General features: G+C 20.8%; 4 protein-coding genes across 4 annotated transcripts in view; 3 read left to right on the top strand and 1 right to left on the bottom strand.

The window, feature by feature from the left end:
* Positions 1–22,958, top strand: part of LOC128957127 (putative uncharacterized protein DDB_G0292292) — a 147,467-nt gene that overhangs the window by 3,202 nt on the left and 121,307 nt on the right. The window lies entirely within an intron of this gene.
* Positions 6,206–7,988, bottom strand: LOC128957099 (stearoyl-CoA desaturase 5-like). Its single transcript, XM_054302815.1, has 3 exons — positions 7,275–7,988; positions 6,675–6,771; positions 6,206–6,571 (listed from the first exon to the last, which is right to left on the bottom strand). Exons 1-3 carry the CDS (start codon positions 7,986–7,988, stop codon positions 6,243–6,245), a joined length of 1,140 nt encoding a protein of 379 aa, XP_054158790.1. The 3' UTR covers positions 6,206–6,242.
* LOC128957098 (interleukin enhancer-binding factor 3-like) lies at positions 8,384–13,717 on the top strand. Its single transcript, XM_054302814.1, has 5 exons — positions 8,384–8,393; positions 10,673–10,926; positions 11,578–11,622; positions 12,515–13,019; positions 13,713–13,717. The coding sequence occupies exons 1-5, from the start codon at positions 8,384–8,386 to the stop codon at positions 13,715–13,717; spliced, it is 819 nt and encodes a 272-aa protein (XP_054158789.1).
* LOC128957125 (kynurenine 3-monooxygenase-like) lies at positions 16,316–19,155 on the top strand. Its single transcript, XM_054302841.1, has 5 exons — positions 16,316–16,410; positions 16,469–16,513; positions 16,648–16,984; positions 17,637–18,027; positions 18,545–19,155. Exons 1-5 carry the CDS (start codon positions 16,378–16,380, stop codon positions 19,113–19,115), a joined length of 1,377 nt encoding a protein of 458 aa, XP_054158816.1. The 5' UTR covers positions 16,316–16,377; the 3' UTR covers positions 19,116–19,155.

Here is a 22,958-nt window from a genome sequence, read left to right as displayed (position 1 = left end):
ATATATACATAACATATATATATATATATATACAGTACACCTAACATATGGGAATGTATGATAGCCTTATTAATAATATTAATAGTTATTTTTACTTTTTGCAAAAACATTTAAATAAATAATCTAATAGTAAATGTTAGCCACAATGGCCAGGTAACTACTAGTATGCCCATTAGATAATCATAGACAATAGTGGCATAACCATACATATTGTTTTTGTTGTTGTTGTTGATGGGCACCGGCAATAATAATAATAATAATAATTTAATTGAATGGATATATAAAATAACAAAAACTACTACTACTACAACAACAATAATTTTATAATTTATTTAAAATATAGTTTAATAAAACAAATTAATATTTACATAAAATAATTTTAAGCTACAGCATATTTTGTTTGTAAAAAAATAAACTTAAAATTTATTGAAAATCTAATTATGCTTTTTCTATAGTTTTTTTGTAACAATAAAGTAATATTTAAAAATCAATATTTTTTTAATATATATACGTCTTATTCAACTAATACCTGTATATTAATACTAGATTTTATTGTATCATATTTACAAAAAATAGCTATTATATCAAATAATTGTAAATTATTTCTAATTATAATATAATAAGATATTTTTTAATTTTTACAATTTATTTTATTAATATGATACATAATATTATTTTTTATATAGCAATAACTTAAGTAATGATATATAATATCAAATAATTTTTTTACTTAAGATAATTATTTTAAGTATTATAAAATTATTTTTTTTAATTATATGGAAATAAAACATTTTATAATTTAAATAATTTTAAACATATACAGTAAACAATCTATTTTTGTTAAAAATAAAATTAGTTTAAGTTTAATTTAATAATAGTTAGTCTTCAATTTTAATATATTTTTAAAAAATTTTATTAAAATAAATCTGCTTGAATATTATTAATTAAAAAATATTCAAAAACTAAAAAAATTACATTTAATCAAATATTGTATTATTCAAAAAGTAATAGATAAAAAAAATTAATTTTTTAGTATTATATTAGTAGACTATTTATTATAAAGTAGATTTTTATAGTATTTTTTTAACTAAATTTTATTAAATAAAAAATTTACTTAGAAATTATTTTTAATTCTAAATATACTATGCAATCACTATTATATTTATTAACAATTAAATACTTTCAAAATAAAATAAAAATAAAATCTCAATTTTATTATCAATTATTTATCCATTAATTTGTTTTGAAATCCATTTAATTTTTTCGGTTATTCTGATAAATGTTGTATCCATTTGTTCATCCAATAAACACTTACGAGTGAATGCATTTATCCAACCTCTAGAAGTTATACCAATTAGGACAGCCCTACCGTTTATATATTGAATAAGAGGACCACCAGAATCACCCTATTATTAGGAATATTTAAAAAAAAATTAATACAATACTAGTCGTACACATACACCCACACACTCAGAGATAGATAGATAGAGATGGAGATAGAGATAGAGATAGTGTAAATAGTGTCAATAGAAACAATAGGGTAATAGTCTTAAATAGTATGTGTGTTAGGGTAGAGGTGTTGGTGATGGTGGTGATGGTGGTGTAGAGTTATATCATAATATATATATATATACCGTTAAATTGTGTTTTATTTCCCATATGGAAATGTCAAAGTCATGGGAAATAATGCGAGTTTTCTCACATATGAAAAATATAGTTTTTTTTAATTTGTATAATAATTACTTGTTACAAGTGGTGGTAAAAAATGCGAGTTTTTTACTATATGAAAATCAGGGTTGCTAAAGGTTTTCGATTTCAGGGGTGGGGTCTAGGGGGGGGGGGGAATGGCAAAATTTTCGAAAAAGCTTGGGGGGTATAGGGGGGGTGAACATTTTTTATTACATTTTTAAACGACAATTTTTGCCAAATTTGAGTAAATTCCCATTAAATTCCCACTAAATTCCCATTAAATTCCCACTAAATTCCCATTAAATTCCAACTAAATTCCCACTAAATTCCCAGTAAATTCCCAGTAAATTCCAATTAAATTCCCACTAAATTCCCACTAAATTCCCAGTAAATTCCCAGTAAATTCCAATTAAATTCCCACTAAATTCCCACTAAATTCTCTATAAATTCCCAATAAATTTCAAATAAATTCCAAATAAATTCCAACTAAATTCCCAATAAATTAACTAAGAAAAATATTCTCAACTTAATTTCTCAATACTCAAAATGATTTCTAAATATTAAGAATAGCATAAATATATATATAACTATTATAATTATTAAATAAAAATATCATTTAGATTTTAAAAATAGTTATTAATTAAAAAATTAATGATATAGTATTGTATTTATTATAACGTTTTAATAATAATAAAAATAAAATTGGCAGAAATAATTATTAAATAACTAAATAATTAATTTAAGAATATTTTTTATATAATATTTCATATTGAACCATAACTAACACATTATAATATAAAGTTTAAAAATATTAAAATATAATAATTTCAAAATTTATGCTAAAAATTTGTTTTCAACTTTTAATATGTAATAATATATATATATATTATCATATATAAAGAGCTAAAAAAATAAAAAATATATATTTCATTATTTTTTGAAAATTGGTGGGAATTTATTTGGGAGCTTTTTTCCCTTGTGGAGTGCCCCAACTCTATGTAATATTTAACTAATATCATAATTATTATTTTTAAAGCACATAACTAACATTTTAATATAAAGTTTAAAAATATTAAAAAATAATTATTTTAAAATTTATGCTAAAAATATTAGTTTTCGACTTTTAATAAGAAATAAAATATATGTTATCTTTTATAAACAGCTAAAAAATAAAATAAAATATTATCATTAATTTATTTGAAAATTGGTGGGAATTTATTTTTTAGCTTGTGGAGTGCCCCAACTAGTGTAAATAATGTTAAATTGATGTAATTAAGTATTTTTATCTATTTATTTTGTATATATAAGCTATTAATTTATATTAAGAATAATTTAATATTTATTTTTTTGTTTAATATAAAATTTTACATAGTTGAATTAAACCCTTAACTTTTTGGCTTCATGCCAGGGGGGTAAAAGCCAAAATTTCTCGATCTCAGGGGGGGGGGGTAAGATGTCTTACCCCCCCCCCCTACCCCCCCCTTTAGCAACCCTGATGAAAATGTATTTTTTTTTGGATTTTTTTTGTTGAATTGTATATAGGGAAATAAAACACAATTTTACGGTACTTCTAATGTGAATACAATAATACAGTGACATGATTTTACGTGCAAATAGTACTGTATTATTAAATAGGTTTTTTGTATTAAAACGCGTGTTTGTAATGCACGCGCATAAACAAAATAAATTCACTGGAAAATAGGTAAAATTTCCAAAAATATTTTTAAAAAAAACCCTACCCACCCCCTTACTTAACCCTGATATATATATATTTACATTTTTTCGTTGTTCAACCACTTTTCAATGTAGACAATGTACGGCAATTCAGCCCTCTGTGCGTCCCTACCATTGATTATAGAGGACGAGGAGGAACTCGTGTTCATTAAATCGCGACTACTGTGCCATTCAAAGCACCGGTCGTTCATCAGTTGCGATTCACGACCGATACCGCACTCATTGGTATCATCATCGGTAATGTCCGGATAGTTACCGATTTCTAGGTCACCAACAATAACAACAACAACGGCATAGTTGACAATCAATAGGGCTTTAAGTTTTTAAAATTTATAAAAAAATATTAAAATAATAATTTAATAACATTTATATTTAAAATAGTTTTTTCTAAAATTAATATTTACATAAAATAACTGTAAAATACAACATATTGTTTGTTTGTTTGTAAAAAATAAACTTAAATTTTATTGAAAAATTAATTATGTTTTTTTCTATAGTTTTTTTTAGTAATAATAAACTAATATTTAAAAATCAATAATTTTCTTAATATATATACGTCTTATTTAAATAATATATTATTATTTGATTTTATTGTATCATATTTACAACAAATAGCTATTATATCAAATTATTGTAAATTATTTCAAGTTATAATATAATAAATATATTTTTTAATTTTTACAATTTATTTTATTAATATGATACATAATATTATTTTTTATATAACAATAACTTAAGTATTGATATTCAATATCAAATCATTATTTTATTTTATTTTAAGTATTATAAAATTTATTTTTTTTTAAAAATTATATAGAAATAAAACATTTTATAATATACAAATAATTTTAAACATATACAGTAAACAATCTATTTTTGTTAAAACTAAAAATTAGTTTTAAGTTTAATTTGATAATAATTAGTTTTCAATTTATTATATTTTTTAAAAAAATATTTATTAAAATAAATCTGCTTTACTACTATCAATTAAAAATTTTTCAGATACTAAAAAAATTACATTTAATTAAAATTAAAACAATTACATTATAAGCAATTTTTATATTCAAAGTAAACAAACAGTTTTTTTTAAATAATTTGAAAAACATATCAGTATATTAATGTTATTATCAATTTTAATATATATTATATATAAAATGTTGTGATGAATAAATATTTTTTAAAAAAAAATTAAATAAAAATAACTATTGTATATGTTTTTGTTTAAATGGAAAATACGTGATTTAAAATTATAAATAAAATTATTTACTGAAATAAATGCTAAATAATATATTTTTATGTCTATAAAAATTTTATTAAAAATATAATAGAAATTTTATAGTTATTTAACTGACTATAACGTTATTTTATATTATTTAAGCATATAATATTATTTTATAATTTATATACAGTATATATATATATATAGATATATTATACTAAATGTATTCATAAGATATAATTAAAAAAAACTTTTGTAAATTTATTTAAACAATTTTTTTTGATATTAGTTTATTGTATATTATTAAACATTTAAATTATTACAAAAACAATGTGATCATATATCATAGTAATATTTTTTTATATATATTTATATTATATATATATTTATGTATATTGATATTTTTTATTTAACAATTGTATTATATATAAGTAAAATATTTTTGATTTTAAAAATACAATTTTGTTATTTATTAAAAAAGTATGTAAAATTTGTTTTGAATTAAATTACAATTATTCTTATGTTTAAATAATTTTTTAAAAAAATGATATTAATTTTTGTTGATTTTTTTCATTTATAAAATAATAATAATAAATTAATTGTTTATATATATAAATGTCTATCTATATATCAATATATATTTAATACTAAAAATTTATTTTAATTTTTTATTTATTAAATTCATTTGGAAAAAACATAACTTAATTAAAGTTTTTTAAAAAAATAAATAAATATTTAATATTATTTAAGTTTATTATTTGTGTTTAATACTACTATAATATTTTATTTGGTAAAAGTTTTTTAATTTTATGCATAAGTTTTATATAAGTTTTTTCTAATTAAATTATTATAATAATAATGTTTAATTAAAATTTTTATATTTAAAAAAATATATTATTAATTATTACTACTACTACTACTAATAATAATAGTTAAAGTTTACTATGATAGTACTGTATATCACTATAGCTAAACATTTTTTTTTAATTATTCATATTATTATTAGTTATTAATTAAATAATTTATTTGTTTTATTTTAAATAACAAAACAAAAAACAAACAAAAAATAGATAAATATTTTTTATTGAATAAAAAATAAAATTGATTTTTTAATTATATAATAGTATTTATAATTTACATTACAATTACAAAGCTTTCCACAAAAACAAAACAAAAACAAATAAACCGTTATTTTTTTAAACAAAATTTTTTTTGCTGCTAATAGTTATTAATACAATAATTATTTCTATTGAATATTTAATAGTTAATACTTTATTTAATTTTAAAAAAACAAAAAAAAAATAATAATAATAAAATATATTACTTTTATATTATCAACAAAATTTTAATTTTTTTTTTGGTAGTGGTATACACTAAGTATATATATTTTTTATACTGTATATACTTTTACTATATATTTATTATTATTATTATTTTAAAAAAAAATTAAAACTATACACACATATACTGTATATATAATTATTAGATATTTATATGTGTGTGTGTTTTATTACATTAAAATAATGTATGGATATATATATATATATATATATAATAGTTATTTTATTTTTTATTGTTATTTTTTTTGCAAAAAAAACATTTAGATAAATAATCTAATAGTAAATGTTAGCCACAATGGCCAGGTAACTACTAGTATGCCCATTAGATAATCATAGACAGTACTGGCATAACCATACATATTGTTGCTGTTGTTGTTGATGGTGTTGTTGGGCACCGGTATGTTGTTGTGATGGTTATTCAGATCATCAATCAGATCAGTAGCCGCCGCTGTCCTTAGCTTACGATTCTCAATGGACTCGATGGGCGCCTGTTTCCGATCGTAGGCCTGTCCCATATAGGCAAACATGTCGATGAAAGCCGTAGCCAAATTGAAATTAGATTTCCAGCCCAACTCACTGGCCGAGTAGTCTAAAAAATAATTAATTAGGATATATAATTAGGATAACTGTGCTCTAACTCTGGTGCTAACTACTGATACCTAATACAGTATATATATATACAGTACACTTACCAAATGGGAATGTATGGTGATAGTTATGATAGCCTTCGCCAAGGGTCAGGTATACTACCGATTGATTTTCACGGGAAGCTATATATTTGTCGTACGGCTATACGATATATATATATATATATATATATATATATATATATGATATATAGATTGAGAGATTTAATTAAAGGAAAAAAACATTTTTTTTTAAATAAATATAAAAAATAACAAAACAATAGATCTATTATTATTATTATTACTACTACTACAGCAACTACTACATCAACTACTACTACTACTTATTATTATTATTATTATTATTATTATTATTATTATTATTATTATTATTATTATTATTATTATTATTATTATTATTATTATTATTATTATTATTATTATTATTATTATTATTATTATTATTATTATTATTATTATTATTATTATTATTATTATTATTATTACTACTACTACTACTACTACTACTACTACTACTACTACTACTACTACTACTACTACAACAACAACAACAACAACTACAACAACTACTACTACTACTACTAATACTACTACTACATAAATCTATAGATTTATATATATAATAATAATATGATATATACATACCCTATAGCCGGACATATGGGCCAGCGAGTTGACCAGCCATGTATGATGCAACGACATAACATAGCGGGTCATATTAACCGAAAATGCAATGGCCAACGATTCGGACCACATATACCAGGGTAGTAGAGTCGGTACTAAACCCCATACTAGGATAACCAGTGGCAGATAGTATCGACGTTGAAATCGGACAACCGGATCAGCTGATAGATCCTGTAGCTGAAGTGTACGACCTTTTTCCACCACTAGCTGGTGTTTGCGTACCATTAGCCAACCCATATGGGAGAAAAAAAATCCGCGTCGGGAGTTATGCGGGTCGGCATCGGTTTCCGAGAATTTATGATGACCCCGATGATCCCGGCACCAGTCGTATATGGTATTTTGTAGGGCCAGCGTATTCAGGAGCATCAACAGTACGCGTAAGGGTAGTCGGGCTTTATATGATCGATGAGACCATAGACGATGAGCGCCGCACAGTATGCCAAACGATGAACAAACCCCTAGGGAATAGGTCCACAAAATGGTCTGATATCTAGCTGTCAATAGCCAACAGTATAGGCCATAGACGGCCAGCAAATGGACAGTTAGCAGTTTTGTAACACTTGACCATACGATTATCATATTTGAATTATTAGTATTTAAATTATTATTTGTATTATTATTAGTATTATGACTATCATTAACATTGTTGCCATTGTCATTATTATTAACTGCCATTAATTGATGATAACAATTATTATTATTATTATTATTGGTAACAATATTATTATTATTATTATATGGTGCCATATTTTTTTTTAAATTTTATTAATTAATAGTTAAATGTAGTATTTTTTTTAATTATGAAAATCATTGAATTTTTTTATTACTGTATTTTTCCATTAATTAATTTTAAATATATTATCATCATTTTAAGCATTATAGTCATATACATATCGTTAATATACATAATATTTAATGTAATATTTTTTTAAATAATCACAAATATTTAAAACACAACAACAAATTGATTATAAAACACGTAATATTTTAATTAATTGAATTTTTTTTAATAAAATAAAATATTATTGAATGACATAATGAAATAATAACACTTTATATTATTAAAACTTATGGTTTTTGGTTACTGACACTACTATAATAATTATTAATATTTTTTGTAAGTGTATATTAATTACAATATTATTAACCAATCACATTTATTTATTTATTTATTTAAAAAAATAAAATAAAATACATATATATTTTATTTATGAGTTTAAATTATTGTTGCTTAATACAGATTAAATATATATATATATATATATATATATATATATATATGGATATTTATTATAATCATATATATATAATAATTATTTAATTATAGATACAGTATATTTGAAATTTTTAGATATACTACTAAAAAATAATATTTATATCATTTTTTTTTTTGAAAAAAATTATTATATTGATTTTAACATGGTAAACAACTATATATATATATATATATATTGTATATATATATATACTGTATATATATATATTAACATAATAACCATATTTGAGCATACTCTAACAATAATAACAATAGCAACCAAATATATATATAGCGTCAGTTTCTATGGCAACCATATATATAGAGAATATTCTACCAAAAAAAAAAATAACTAATAATAATAAGTCAATTGATTTAACAATTCAATGATAGTATAGTACTGTATATATACAGTATATACTGTATATCTAAACAATAATAATGTATATTAATATTGTTATTACTTTAATATAATATTGAATATAAAAATATGATAATAATAATAATAATCATAGTATTTAAATATATAAATAAATACATTTGAATTTTATTATACTGAAAATATTACCTGTATATTTCTATAATTAATTTATATTTATAATAGTAAAATAAATACAGTAATAAATATATATATTTTATTATTATTATAAATTTAGTCATTTTTATTGAATAATAATTTATTTTGAAAATAATCTATAAAAAAATTGTTTACTAAACTATTATTATTTACTAACTTAACTATTATAATTGATTGATACAAAAAAAAATAATAATAAACATATTTATTTTTATTACAATACTTATATAATATTTATAAAGTCGATTAAAATAATTGATTACAATTATATATTAGATTATATGTTATTTTTTTTATTTATTATCAGTATTATTAATTTATCATTATCATTATCAATTTTACACTAAACATAATAATGATAATAATAAAAAGTTCATATATTTTTTTTAGAAAAAATTATCTAATAATTGATTATACGGTTTATAGATTAATATTATATATTTATATAGTTTTGATTGTTTTGAAACTTTTTTTTAAGTAAATAAAATAAATGTTTTTTTTTCAATTATTATATACAGTATATATATTTATAAATTATATTCAATATATATATATATATATATATATATATATATATATATATTAATAATAATAATAAATAGTTTTTTACACTTTTAACAAAAAAACTATCCTATTTGTCAATAGTGGGTGTAATTATTATTATTATTTTACAGATATATATATACAGTATATAATTAGGTTATAAATATATTAGTTATTTATTTATTTTTTTGTATTTTTTACTTGATGACAATTGTTTATTATTAACTATATAATCAATAACACTAGTATAATAACCATAATGCTAATTAAAAAATTTTTTTAACATAAAATTATTTTTAACTAAACAAATTTTTTATTTAAATATTTTAAAACAAAAATAACTAATAAATATATACCAAAATTAGAAACATTTTGTTTTAAAATTAAAAAAAAGTTTATAATCTAATTAACATAACATATAAAAAATAACAATGATATCTATCGTAACAATTGACATAAATAATAATAATAATAATAATAATAATATTTCAAACATAATTACAAGTTTGTCTACACAAAAAAAAAATTATATAGATATAAGTTATATAAAATAAAACAAAAATTAAACGCTTGATTAGCTGCCTGTTTACTAACTAGTATTATATAATATATAGTAAACAATATTATTGTAAAAATATATATATAACTTATATAACAAGTTTTTTTTTAAAAGTCAATTATAATAATAAAGAAAATTATCTAATAAATAGTATACACAGTATATATATATATATATATGATATTAGACACTAAATAATTAGAGACAACAACAAAAAAATAATAATAATAATTAAATATGTTTATAAAAACCCAATGATTTTTAGCAAATAGTGTCTCAATATATTTTTATTTGATTTTTTTTTTGTAGAAAACACACATTTGTTAAGATATTTGTTTTATTGTGTATACATTATAAACAAACAACAAAAATGTTACAAAATTTTTTAAAAACATTGTCTATTGTGGTGTTGGTTGTGGTGGTAGTGGTAGTCAATGGTGAGGATAGTAGTAGTAGTAGTGATGGTAAGGGAGGTGCAGCAGCTGGTGGTGGTGGTGGGGCTCCGAAATTTTCAATAGGACTGGGCGTACTGGCACCCAGTTATTCCCAGAAATTTGACGGCAGCGGTACTCTAGATTTTAACCAGGATCAAAATGGATACTCGTTTAGCTTGAATAATGTTGGCCATCATGGACAGGGTGGTGGTGGTGGTGGTGGTGGTGGTGGTGGTGCAAATCAGGTATGATTAATGATTATTACATTATTATTAATAAATTTTTTGTTGTTTTAAAAAAAATACTTAATTAATGTATAATATAGATATTACTTTTTTTAAAATTTTTTTTTAATAACTATTTTTATTTGTTTTATTAATTAGTTTATATTTGTAAATATTTTTTTAGTTTGTTGTATTTATTTTTTATTTATTTATTTTTTAATTAAGAAAAAAAATGTTTATTAAACATTTATTTTTTTTTAAAAAAATGGTATCTTTATTTTTTTTAAAGATATTTGCAAAATATATTTAAATGATTTAACATTAATTTAACTCAGATTTTATGAAAACTATTTTTTTATATATATAAAATACAATGATTTATATTTTAATTTTTAATCAAATACTAAAATTTTTAATTATACAGTATTTCGATATAGATTAACAGGTTATAGTGTAACTCAATATAGGACTTATCTAGAAAATATTAATTATTTTTTTAATTAATTTATAATAATTATTTATCAATTATCTATAATATAATTGATAACATAAAATAAATAAATAACAATCAAAATCATTATCAAATTAATATCAATATCAAGTTTTTTAGTATTAAAAAAATTATTTTATATTATTTTTTGTTTGTTTTTATTTTATTTTTTAATTCAATAGGTTTCACATAATCCAAGTCATTATCAACCAGGAAGTGATAGTGGAGTAAGTAATTTAAAATTAAATAATAATAATAATAACAAAAATTATTGACAATTATATTATTGATATATAATTTGTTTTAAATAATAAACATATATATATATATACTGTAACTATAATACCGTAAATAATAATTATTATTATTGTTATTATAGGTATAATCACTTTCAAACAAAAATATATTATATAATAATTAACTCTCAATTTTTTTTTAATTTTTTATTTTTCATACTAATAACATAATTAGTATATCACTTAATATTTTTGTTAATAACATTTATTTAGTTAAGTAATGTTAAGTTAAGTTAAGTTCAATAAACAATAAATAACACTTAATTTTTTACAACAACAACAAAAAAACTATAGAAAGTTTATAATGCATTCAAACATTTTAAAAAAAAAACTTTTTTTTTCTCAAAAAAAAAACTAATTATACACTTATACTTTACTTTACTTTACTGTACATTAAACATATTAGCAATTAGTTATATATAAACAACTAAACAATCAATTACAAACAATTAAAAATTATCAATTTATATATATATAACATTAGATATATAAAACAATAACAACAACAATATATTTTATAATTAAAAAAAATAATATAAGATTATCTATAATTTATTATTATTATTATTATTATTATTATTATTATTATTATTATTATTATTATTATTATTATTATTATTATTATTATTATTATTATTATTAAAACTAATTATTATTTAATTTTTTTATAATATGTTTGAATGCATTATATAAATTTTCTATATTTTTTTGTTTTTAAGTGTTTAAAAAAATTCAATTAACTTATCAATCAATCAATTATTTAGTTATAATAATAATAATAATAATAATAATACTAAACTATAAATTTGTTGTTTGAAATTAGGCCCAACACCAACAGTCCCATTTCTCTATATACCAGCACCGGCAGACACCGGACAACTACAACTCGCCAACCACTAGACACCAACAATCGGAGTCATCAGCACCGGCAGCAGCAGCACCGGCAGTAGCCCATCATCAGTACAATGCACCTCAATATGGCTCATACGGTAACGGTGCTGCTGACCAACATCACCATCAGCACCAACACCAACACCAACAACCAACATATAATAGCCAACACAATGATGATGATAATGGTAGTGATGATGGCAGCTATCGTCATCAGGAGGACGGGGATGGTGCTAGTAGTGGTAGAACAGGTAGTGTAGGTGCTGGTGGTAACAGTGGTACTGCCGATTCAAATCCAGACAAATCAAGTAGTAGTAGTAGTGGTGGTAGTTTCGGTAGCTTTGACTTTGAACAGTCTATTCAACATCATTTTGGTGGTGCCGGCAGTGGTGGTGGTGCTGAAGATCATCAGCCATTAAATCAACAATCATATGGTGGTAGTCATCATCATCATCAGCAACAACAACAAGAGGCACCACAACAACAACAACAACATGAGGGCCAATATGATACACAGTCATCAAATGGACGACTGTCCTATAAAAAGCTATCATCACCGGCAGCACCGGCAGCTAAATCATATCAGCTTAGAGGCAGAAATCTTAAGTTATATCAATTGAAACAATAAATTAATTAAATTAATTAATAAATTAATTAATAAAATAATAAAATTCAATATATATATGTACAATAAAAATAATGCACAATATATTATTAAATACATTAGTTTTTTTTTTGAATAAATATATAGATATATAATAAATTAGTAGAAATTTTAAAACATATAGTTTTTTTTGTTGAATATATTAAATAAATATTATTGTATTATTGTATAAACTTTTTTTTAAATTTTTTTTATTGTGTAGTAATAGTAATTAAAATGTTTTTTTTAAAATAAAACTATGATATTATCATTAAATATCAAATTAATATATAGTATGTATAGAAAATAAAACTATAGAAATAATATTATAAATAAATAAATATTTATTATTATTATAAATTTTGTTTTTTAAGTTATAAAAATAATTGTTTTTTTAAATTATTTAGTTTTATATATCAATTATCTTATTCAAGTATATTATCAACTAATAGATAACTATTTTAATTATTGATTATGTTAACATTAGATTAGTTTAATTAGTAATTAATTATCATTATAAACTATAATCCTATAAATATATATATATACTTATATATATGATTGACACCCACCATAGATTATAATTGAATTAAACTTATGGGGGCTATAAGCCCTAGTAATAACTAACTAAATGTATAAAGCTTAATTTTTGCTATCAAATTATATACAAAAAAATTAAATTATTATTAATCAAATAGCCAAGGTACATTGTTTTCGTATATAATTTTTTTAATTAATTTTTATTAATTTATAACATTATAGTAATAATAATAACAAAAATTAAGTAAGTTTTCGACTAAATTTTTATTATATATATATATACAATATTTCCTCTAAAATAAGTATATTTTGTATTATAATTATTTTATTTATTTTTTTTGGTTAATTTTATTGTTGCTAATGATAAGAGATTTAATATTATTATTAAATATATATATAATTGATTGATAGTTACAGTGAGTGAGTGAGTGAGTGAGTGAGAGAGAGAGAGAGAGAGAGAGAGAGAGAGAGAGAGAGAGAGAGAGAGAGAGAGAGAGAGAGAGAGAGAGAGAGAGAGAGAGAGAGAGAGAGAGAGAGAGAGAGAGAGAGAGAGAGAGATCTGTACAATATATCTCCTGTCAATGATAACCTAAAATTGATAGTAAAATATATAAATTTGTTTTTTTAATTTTGTATTTAATTTAATAGATTTGTTTTTATAATCACATTTAAGTACATCAAAAGTGTCACAAAAAAATATATGTTTAATTGATATAATTGATGTCATAAAACAAAATTAAATAATAATAATAACAAAATAAAATTTTTTAAAAACAAGTTATTGAATATATATATATATATATATTTTGAGTAATACAATGAATATCTATGATATACTGTATGTCAATGATCTGTTTAAAAAAAATAAATGTTTAAAAATTATTATTATTATTATTATTACAGTATTATTGTTATTATATTTTTTGTTAAAAAATAATAATCTACTAAAAAAAACAATATAAATTATTAAGTATATCAAACATGTTGTTGTTGTATTAAATACTAGATTATTATATTAGTAATAATGATGAAAATATATATTTATTTTTTTAAATTTTGAGTAGGAAAATTTTCAAAAATTAAATAAAAATAAAATCTTAGTTAATAAAAACAAAAATTTTGTTATAGAAAATAAATAATATAAACTTTATTAAAAACATTATTTAGATATTAATTTTTTTAAGTTTGAAAATAAAAATTTATATATTTATTGTCACTTATATATATATCATATATAAACTTTCAAAACAAATGTATTGTTTTTGTAGTAAAATTTATTTATTTATTATAGACATTCCACTTATATATATATATATATATATATATATATAATAGTATAGATATATATATATATATATATATATTTGTATGTATAAGTTATTTGTAATTATTTATATTATACTGTGTATACTGTATATACAGTACATTATATATAATGTCTAAATTTATCAGAAATTTATTTATTAATTGCTTGGTTTTTGCTTGAAGTTTATATTATAGATACCAAACATATATATATACATATATATGTACAGTAAATATATATAAATATATATATATATATATATATATATATATATATACCAACCAACCAACAAAAAAAAAGTCATATCAGCGGCTGATAATTGGTTTAAAGTTCACTCTTTTAATATATTTATTTTTGTTTAATATATATATATATATTATTTTTCAAAAAATACCAGACCTTGAATTGGTATCAAATAATAAATAGTCGTTTCTCATAATAATATCAATAATAATAATAATAATAATAATCATGCCATCCATTTACTGTTAGTATATTACTGGTAGTATACTGTATATTAGATAATTATTTAATGATAAGTTTATATTATTATTATTTCTATTACTATACTTATATATATATATATATAATTTTCAAATATATTTTTGTATTACAAGTTTATATTCAAGTAATTCACAGTTTTCTGTGATATGTTTTTGTTGTTTAGTTTCCATTTTTTTTCAACAAAAAAAATTTAATTTTAAATAATAATAATAATTATTATTAAGATAATTAATAATGAGAAATACGTGAACAACTTTAGTAATTTTAATTATTATTTTTAAAAAAAAGTTATATTAATATATATTTATATATCGTATATACATAAAAAACTTACATTAATCAAAAAAAAGTTATATATATATATATATATATACTGTATTTGTGTGTGTATATGATATATAATATAAATAATTAATATTTTTTTATTTATGAAAAAACTAATTTTTAAAAATACCTTAAAGTTATACTTTTTAAAAAAATTGTTTTTAATTTAAATTATAGCAAAAAAAAGTTCATTGCCAAAATTATTTTTTTTTTATAAATATAATATTCCTTAAAAAAATAATATATAATTTTTTTAATAATAATTACAAATTAATTTGTGTTTTTTTTAAATTAATTACTTTATTTTTACTAGAAAAAAATATTTAACTAATTTTTTATTGCAGTAATTATTAATATATTATTTGTATTTGTATTATCAGTTAATAATATATTACTGTATTTTTTGAAGTTAAAAATATTTTCTGGTGATTACTATACTATAGATAATAACAATAATAATAATAACAACAACAACATTATGGACTCCATAGCTGTGGTCGGCGGTGGACTGGTATGTATTGAAAAAAATATATAATATAGTTAACTATCATATTGTTTGGCACCGATAGGTCGGTTCAATGGCTGCCTGTTTTTTGGCCCGAAAAGGATATCATGTATTAATAGAGAGAAACTTTTTTTTTAAATTTAAATTTCTATTATTATTATTACTACTAATTAGATAAATAAGTAATTTTTTGATACATTTATTTTTTGTTGTTGATGTATTTACTATATACGGCACCTGTAGGTAGATGTCTACGAGATGCGTGACGACCCACGTACTCAGGAACAGGTAGTGGGAAAGTCGATAAATATGGCGCTATCCGAAAGGGGTCGGTCGGCGCTCCGGTCACTCGGACTGGAAACTCAAATACTAGAAAACTATTCAATCAAAATGTTTGCCCGTTTGATACACGATGTCTCTGGCCGTAAACGGGCCATACCTTACGGTACTAATCGGGATCAATATCTACTGTCCATTAGTAGGCGATATCTTAACGAACTAATGCTTACCGAAGTGGAAAAGTTTAATAATATTTCCGTTAATTTTCGCCATAAACTGGTCGGCGCTAATCTGGATGAAGGTATATATGTTTACTATACTATAGTACACCTCCCGGTTCTATATATATATATATTAATATCAGGGTTGCTAAGGGTTTTTGATTTCAGAGGGCGGGGGTATAGGGGGGTAAAAATGACAAAAAAGCTTTGTGGTATAGGGTGGGGGTGAAAACTTTTATTGCATTTTTTAACGACAATTTTTTGTCAAATTTGAGTAAATTCCCAATAAATTCACTATAAATTCCCTATAATTTCCCAATAGATTCCCAATAGATTCCCAATAGATTCCCAATAGATTACCAATAGATTCCCAATAGATTCCCAATAGATTCCCAATCTATTCCCAATAGATTCCCAATAGATTACCAATAGATTCCCAGGAAATTCCCAATAGATTCCCAATCTATTCCCAATCTATTCCCAATAGATTCCCAATAGATTACCAATAGATTCCCAATAAATTCCCTATAAATTCCCTATAAATTGGTAAGAAGTCACCTAACTTTTTGGCTTTAGGCCAGGGGGGGGGGAACCTAAAAACCTCGATCTCAGGGGGGGGGGGTAAAATAGATCCCTAAACACTATCCTACCCTTTCCCTTTTGCAACCCTGATTAATATATATATAGCTAACCTATCAATCAATCAATCAACAAAAAAAAACAAATTGATAGGTAAGATGACATTCCTGTTGGACGACGACAAACAACGACAACGCCATCAAAAAGCTGATATAATTATCGGATGTGACGGCGCTTTTTCGTCGGTCCGGCGGGCAATGGTCAAACTTATCCGATTTAATTATAGTCAACAATATATAGAGCACGGTTATATTGAATTGAGTATACCGCCACGGGCCGCTGATGGCCAGTACGCTATGGAAGTTAACTATTTACATATATGGCCCCGCGGGTCGTTTATGATGATAGCATTGCCTAATTTGGACCACAGTTTTACGGTTACCCTATTTATGCCGTTTCGTTATTATGAGTCGATTTTGGATAGAAATGATTTATTGAATTTTTTCAAACAATATTTTCCCGATTCTATACCATTGATCGGAGAGTATGTATATATTTATTCATAATAATAATAATAATAATAATAACAAAAAATAATAGGACTTTCCTATCAATAATTTTTTTAGTTGTATTATTGTTGATGAAAATTAATTGCAGTTTTTAAGTTTGATTGAGATTTTTTGTTGTTGTTTTTAGTTACATAAATATAAAATTTTTTAGTTTTTATTTAAATAATTCTTTATATAATATTATTGTTAATTGTTTTAATTTAAGTCATTTATTTATTTTTTAGATAAAGTTTAGACTATAATTATTAAACAATTTTTTTAAATTTAAAATTAGAAATAAATTATCTAATAATAATAATATACTTAATTTGTTAATAAGTTTTCAATTTTAAACAATTAATATATATTTTTACGCAATAATAGTTGTGATTTCTATAACTTATAAAAACTGCAATTACTATCAAATAATATATTGTTTTCTATTATTTAAATATTAAATACTTATTTTATTTTTTACATCCCTATCCCCGCCACCATTGCCCACAAAAACAGGGAGGAATTGGTTAAAGTGTTTTTTGCTAACAGTCCACAACCTCTGATATCAATCAAATGTCAACCGTATAACTATTTGGATAAAGTCCTACTTATGGGTGACGCCGCCCACGCAATGGTACCGTTTTTCGGTCAGGGAATGAATTGCGGTTTCGAGGACTGTCTGATTTTGGACGAACTATTGACGGCCAACAATAATAACCTGAGGAAAGTCCTACCTGTCTATAGTGACCAACGTTTAGGTAACTGTCATACTATTATTGATCTGGCAATGGATAACTACGTTGAGATGCGTGATTTGGTTAACTCGCGTACGTTTTTAGTACGCAAACAATTGGATCGTCTATTGAATTGGGTGTTTCCACGCCATTGGATACCCCTGTATTCGATGGTAACATTTACTAGGATACCCTACCAACAGTGTATCCAGGATCGTCGATGGCAGGACAGGGTGATAGCCCGGTGCCAGACAGTATCGATAGTAACATTTTTATGTACGTTTCTATATGTTACCTATAGGACGGGTAAATTGAATTTGTTGCACGATCATTTGGTGCTAAATTTTCAATAATAATAATAATAAAAATATAATAATTTTTAATTTAATAAAAAAAAACAACAATAATAATAATGATAATAAAATATTTACAATACTATTATTTCATTTAATTGTTTTTTTAAATTAGTTATTTGTATATATATGGAAAAAAAATATTATCTTAAACATAATGATGATAATTAAAATTATAGAAAATGTATTTTTATTTACATTTTAATTTTTTTATAAAATTAAAAAAAAATTCAATTTTAAAAAATTATTAGATTTAAAAAATTAAAATATGTATTATAATCAGGGTTCTAAAGTGGCAGTGGCAGTAATAAACAATAGATGCCAAATGCCTGCTTTGTATATGCCATACCTTTGAAAACTATTTTCAGCTTATGATACCTACTATTTTAATTAATTTAATATTATTAATTATTTTAGATCTATATTTGTTTGATATTAATATAGTAATCTAATTAAACACTTAATTAGGTTATTTGTGAAAATACATTAACTTTTTTTAAACAATTTAAAGTAAAAGTAAAATAAAATAGATGCCCAAAATACCAGTCATCTATTTACTAAAAACCCTGATTATATTATAAAAATTTATTTTCATTTACTTATTCTATTTTTATTAATTTATTTTCAAAAAAAAAATTATATTATTAATAAAAATTGCTTGAAAATAAATAACTTTTAAGTAACTTTAATTTATTAATCTTTAAATGTTTAGACTAGTTATCAGTATATTTACTTTTTTTATTTAAAATATTATGTAATTAAAAAATCTATAATAATTATTTCTTTAAAATATTTTTATTAAAATATATATATACTGTATATATATATATTATTTATTTAATAGTTATTTTTTATAATTATATAATTATTAGTGTTATTATATTAACAAATATATAGACAATTAAAATGTTTTTCATCTAATATTGAAATTTTTATTTTATAATTTATTGATTTTAATAGCAAAACAAAAAAAAGAAATTAAAAATTAATATTATTTTTTTTGCCGTAATTAGAATAAGTGAAAGAAAATAAAAATAAAACAATTATTAAATGCTTTTAAAATAATTAATTGTTAATAAAACTTGTTATTTCAAAGTTTTTAATAAAATTTCAAATTTCATACATAAAATAAATTACTTGATTGACTAAAATATAGCATTTATTAACTTGACGTACTGTATATGTCAATCAATTAATTATATTATTTCAAAAAAAAATAATAAATATTTAAATTATTGTTTTCAATTTTTTTTATACAGTAGTACTTTGCTAGGTTTGTATAATATATTTACAAATAAATTATTATTAATAATATTACTGTATAATAAAACTAACTTAACATTAGTTTGATATTATTTGATTATTAAAATTATGTTCATCAAAAAAAAATGTTCATTTAATTTCTATCATATTTTTAAATAATATGTTTTTTAAATAATAAAATAATTAATATTTTTATTTTCTTAAGATAAAAAAAAGTGCAATCTTATTACAACTAAAACTATTAATACAAACATAATAATAATAATTTAACATAAAAACTAATTTTATTTTATTGAATATATTAATATTTATTTTACTAATTAGACCTATTATTTTTAATTTTTAACTAAATAAACTAGTTTTAATAAGCTTGAAAAAAATGTTGCTACCACATACTTAAATATTTACTACATTTATTTTGTTTTATTGGCTTAATTGTTCAAACATATAAACTATGGTTTTATGTACTTAACATTTGATGTTAATAACTTATAAAATCAAATTTATTAGATAATTGTACACATTGAAAATATTAGTAAAAATTGTAGGAAAGTTTTCAAAAATATTAACAAATTATCAATTAATCAACAAATTGATTCAATTGTTGATTTCAAAAAATAAAAATTGGTTTCAGTGTACTTTATATAACAGTGTAAAACAAAATCAACAACAACAACAAATTAATTATAATACTAAAAATAATAAAGTTTTAACTAGCAATTAATTGCTTATATATATATATATATATATATATATGAATCTCTGTCTATTGATTCCTATTGTATTACATTATCTGGTAAATGGTTGGACTCAGATAATAACAATTTATTGAAACATGTAACTAATAATTTTAATGTTTTATATAAAAATGGTGGTTTAAAGTTTAAAATATTTAGCCAGATTAGATTTTTAATAGATGTACAATCGATACGTATTATTTAGTTTCTATAATGCACTGGAATCAGTAACGGGTATATAATTTGTTTCAATATAAAAATTTACGTTATGTTTCGGTTTTATTGGTAGTATCTATTTCTAAAAACCTAAATAAATTATTTTTTGTTTTTCAAAAAGATTTTAGAATTTTTTAATTAATTTAGCAGATTCAATTTAGCGGTTAGCAGTTTTTATTGTTGATACTTTTTTTTTAAACATAAATATGTTGAAATTTTATCAAAAATCTAAATTAAATATATATTTTATATGAAAAATTTTTTTTTGTTAAATTTATTAACAACTTTGGATCATTTTTATTTAAACCAGTCTAACATTTGGATTGAATATATTAATTATTTTTTGAATGATGATTAATATATCATTTAAATATAATATATAATTTTTTATTTTAAATTATTACAATAATTTTTACTTTTTAATATTATTTTAATGATTTGGACTATAAAATTACATTTAACAGTAAAATATAAATTAAATAATAAAAAATGTATTGTGTTTTATTGGCTTAATTGTACAAACATATATAAACTATATTTTATGTATTTATCATTTGATTCAGTAAACAATGTATTAAATATGAATTAAATGATCAAATTTAAATTGCCATCAATAACATTGTGTTTTTTTAAAAAAAAATGTACTTATAAAATCAAATTTATTAGATAATTGTACACATGGAAATATTAGTAAAAATTGTAGAAAAGTTTATAATAATATCAATAAATTATCAATTATTCAATTATAATTGATTCAATTGTTAATTATAAAAATTGGTTTCAATGTATATTATATAAAAGTATAAAACAACAACAACAAATTAATAATAATACTAAAATTTATAAAGTTTTAACTTGCGATTCATTGCTTATATATATATGAATCCATGTCTAAATTAAAATATTTATTAATCGTATAATTTATGAATTTTTTGAACAGTTTAGAAAATTTATTACAATAATATCAATAAATTATCAATTAATAAACAAATTGATTCAATTGTTGATTATAAAAATTGATTTCAATGTACATTATTTAACAGTGTTAAACAAACTAATAATAAAAAGACTAAAAATAATAAAGTTTTAACTTGCGACTCATTGCTTATATATATATGAATCCATGTCTATTGATTCGTATTGTATAACATTATTTGGTAAATGGTTGGACTCAGATAATAACAATTTATATAAACTTGTAACTAATAATTTTAGTGATCAAACTGGTGGAATTGGTTCAAAAATATTTGCCAAGATTAGATTTAAATAGAACTACAATCGATGACGTATTTGTACACATTTTTTTTAATTAATTTAGCAGGTTCAATTTAGCAGTTAGTGTTTTTATTGTTGATACTTTTTTTTAAACATAAATATGTTGAAATTTTATCAAAACTCTAAATTAAATATATATTTTATATAAAAAAAAAGTTTGTTAAATTTATTAACAACTTTGGATCAGTTTTATTTAAACCAGTCTAACATTTGGATAGAATTTATTTATTTATTTTAAATGATGATTAATATATTTAAATATAGTATTAGATAATTATATACACGTGGAAATATTAGTAAAAATTGTAGGATAGTTTATAATAATATCAACAAATTATCAATTAATCAACAA

Source organism: Oppia nitens, unplaced genomic scaffold (assembly GCF_028296485.1).
Source record: "Oppia nitens isolate AA-2021 unplaced genomic scaffold, nextdenovo-longstitch-racon4-pilon3 scaffold36_pilon_pilon_pilon, whole genome shotgun sequence".
Lineage (NCBI taxonomy): Eukaryota > Metazoa > Arthropoda > Arachnida > Sarcoptiformes > Oppiidae > Oppia > Oppia nitens.
Note: the sequence above shows the minus strand (reverse complement) of the source record. Positions and strands in the feature narration are given on the sequence as shown.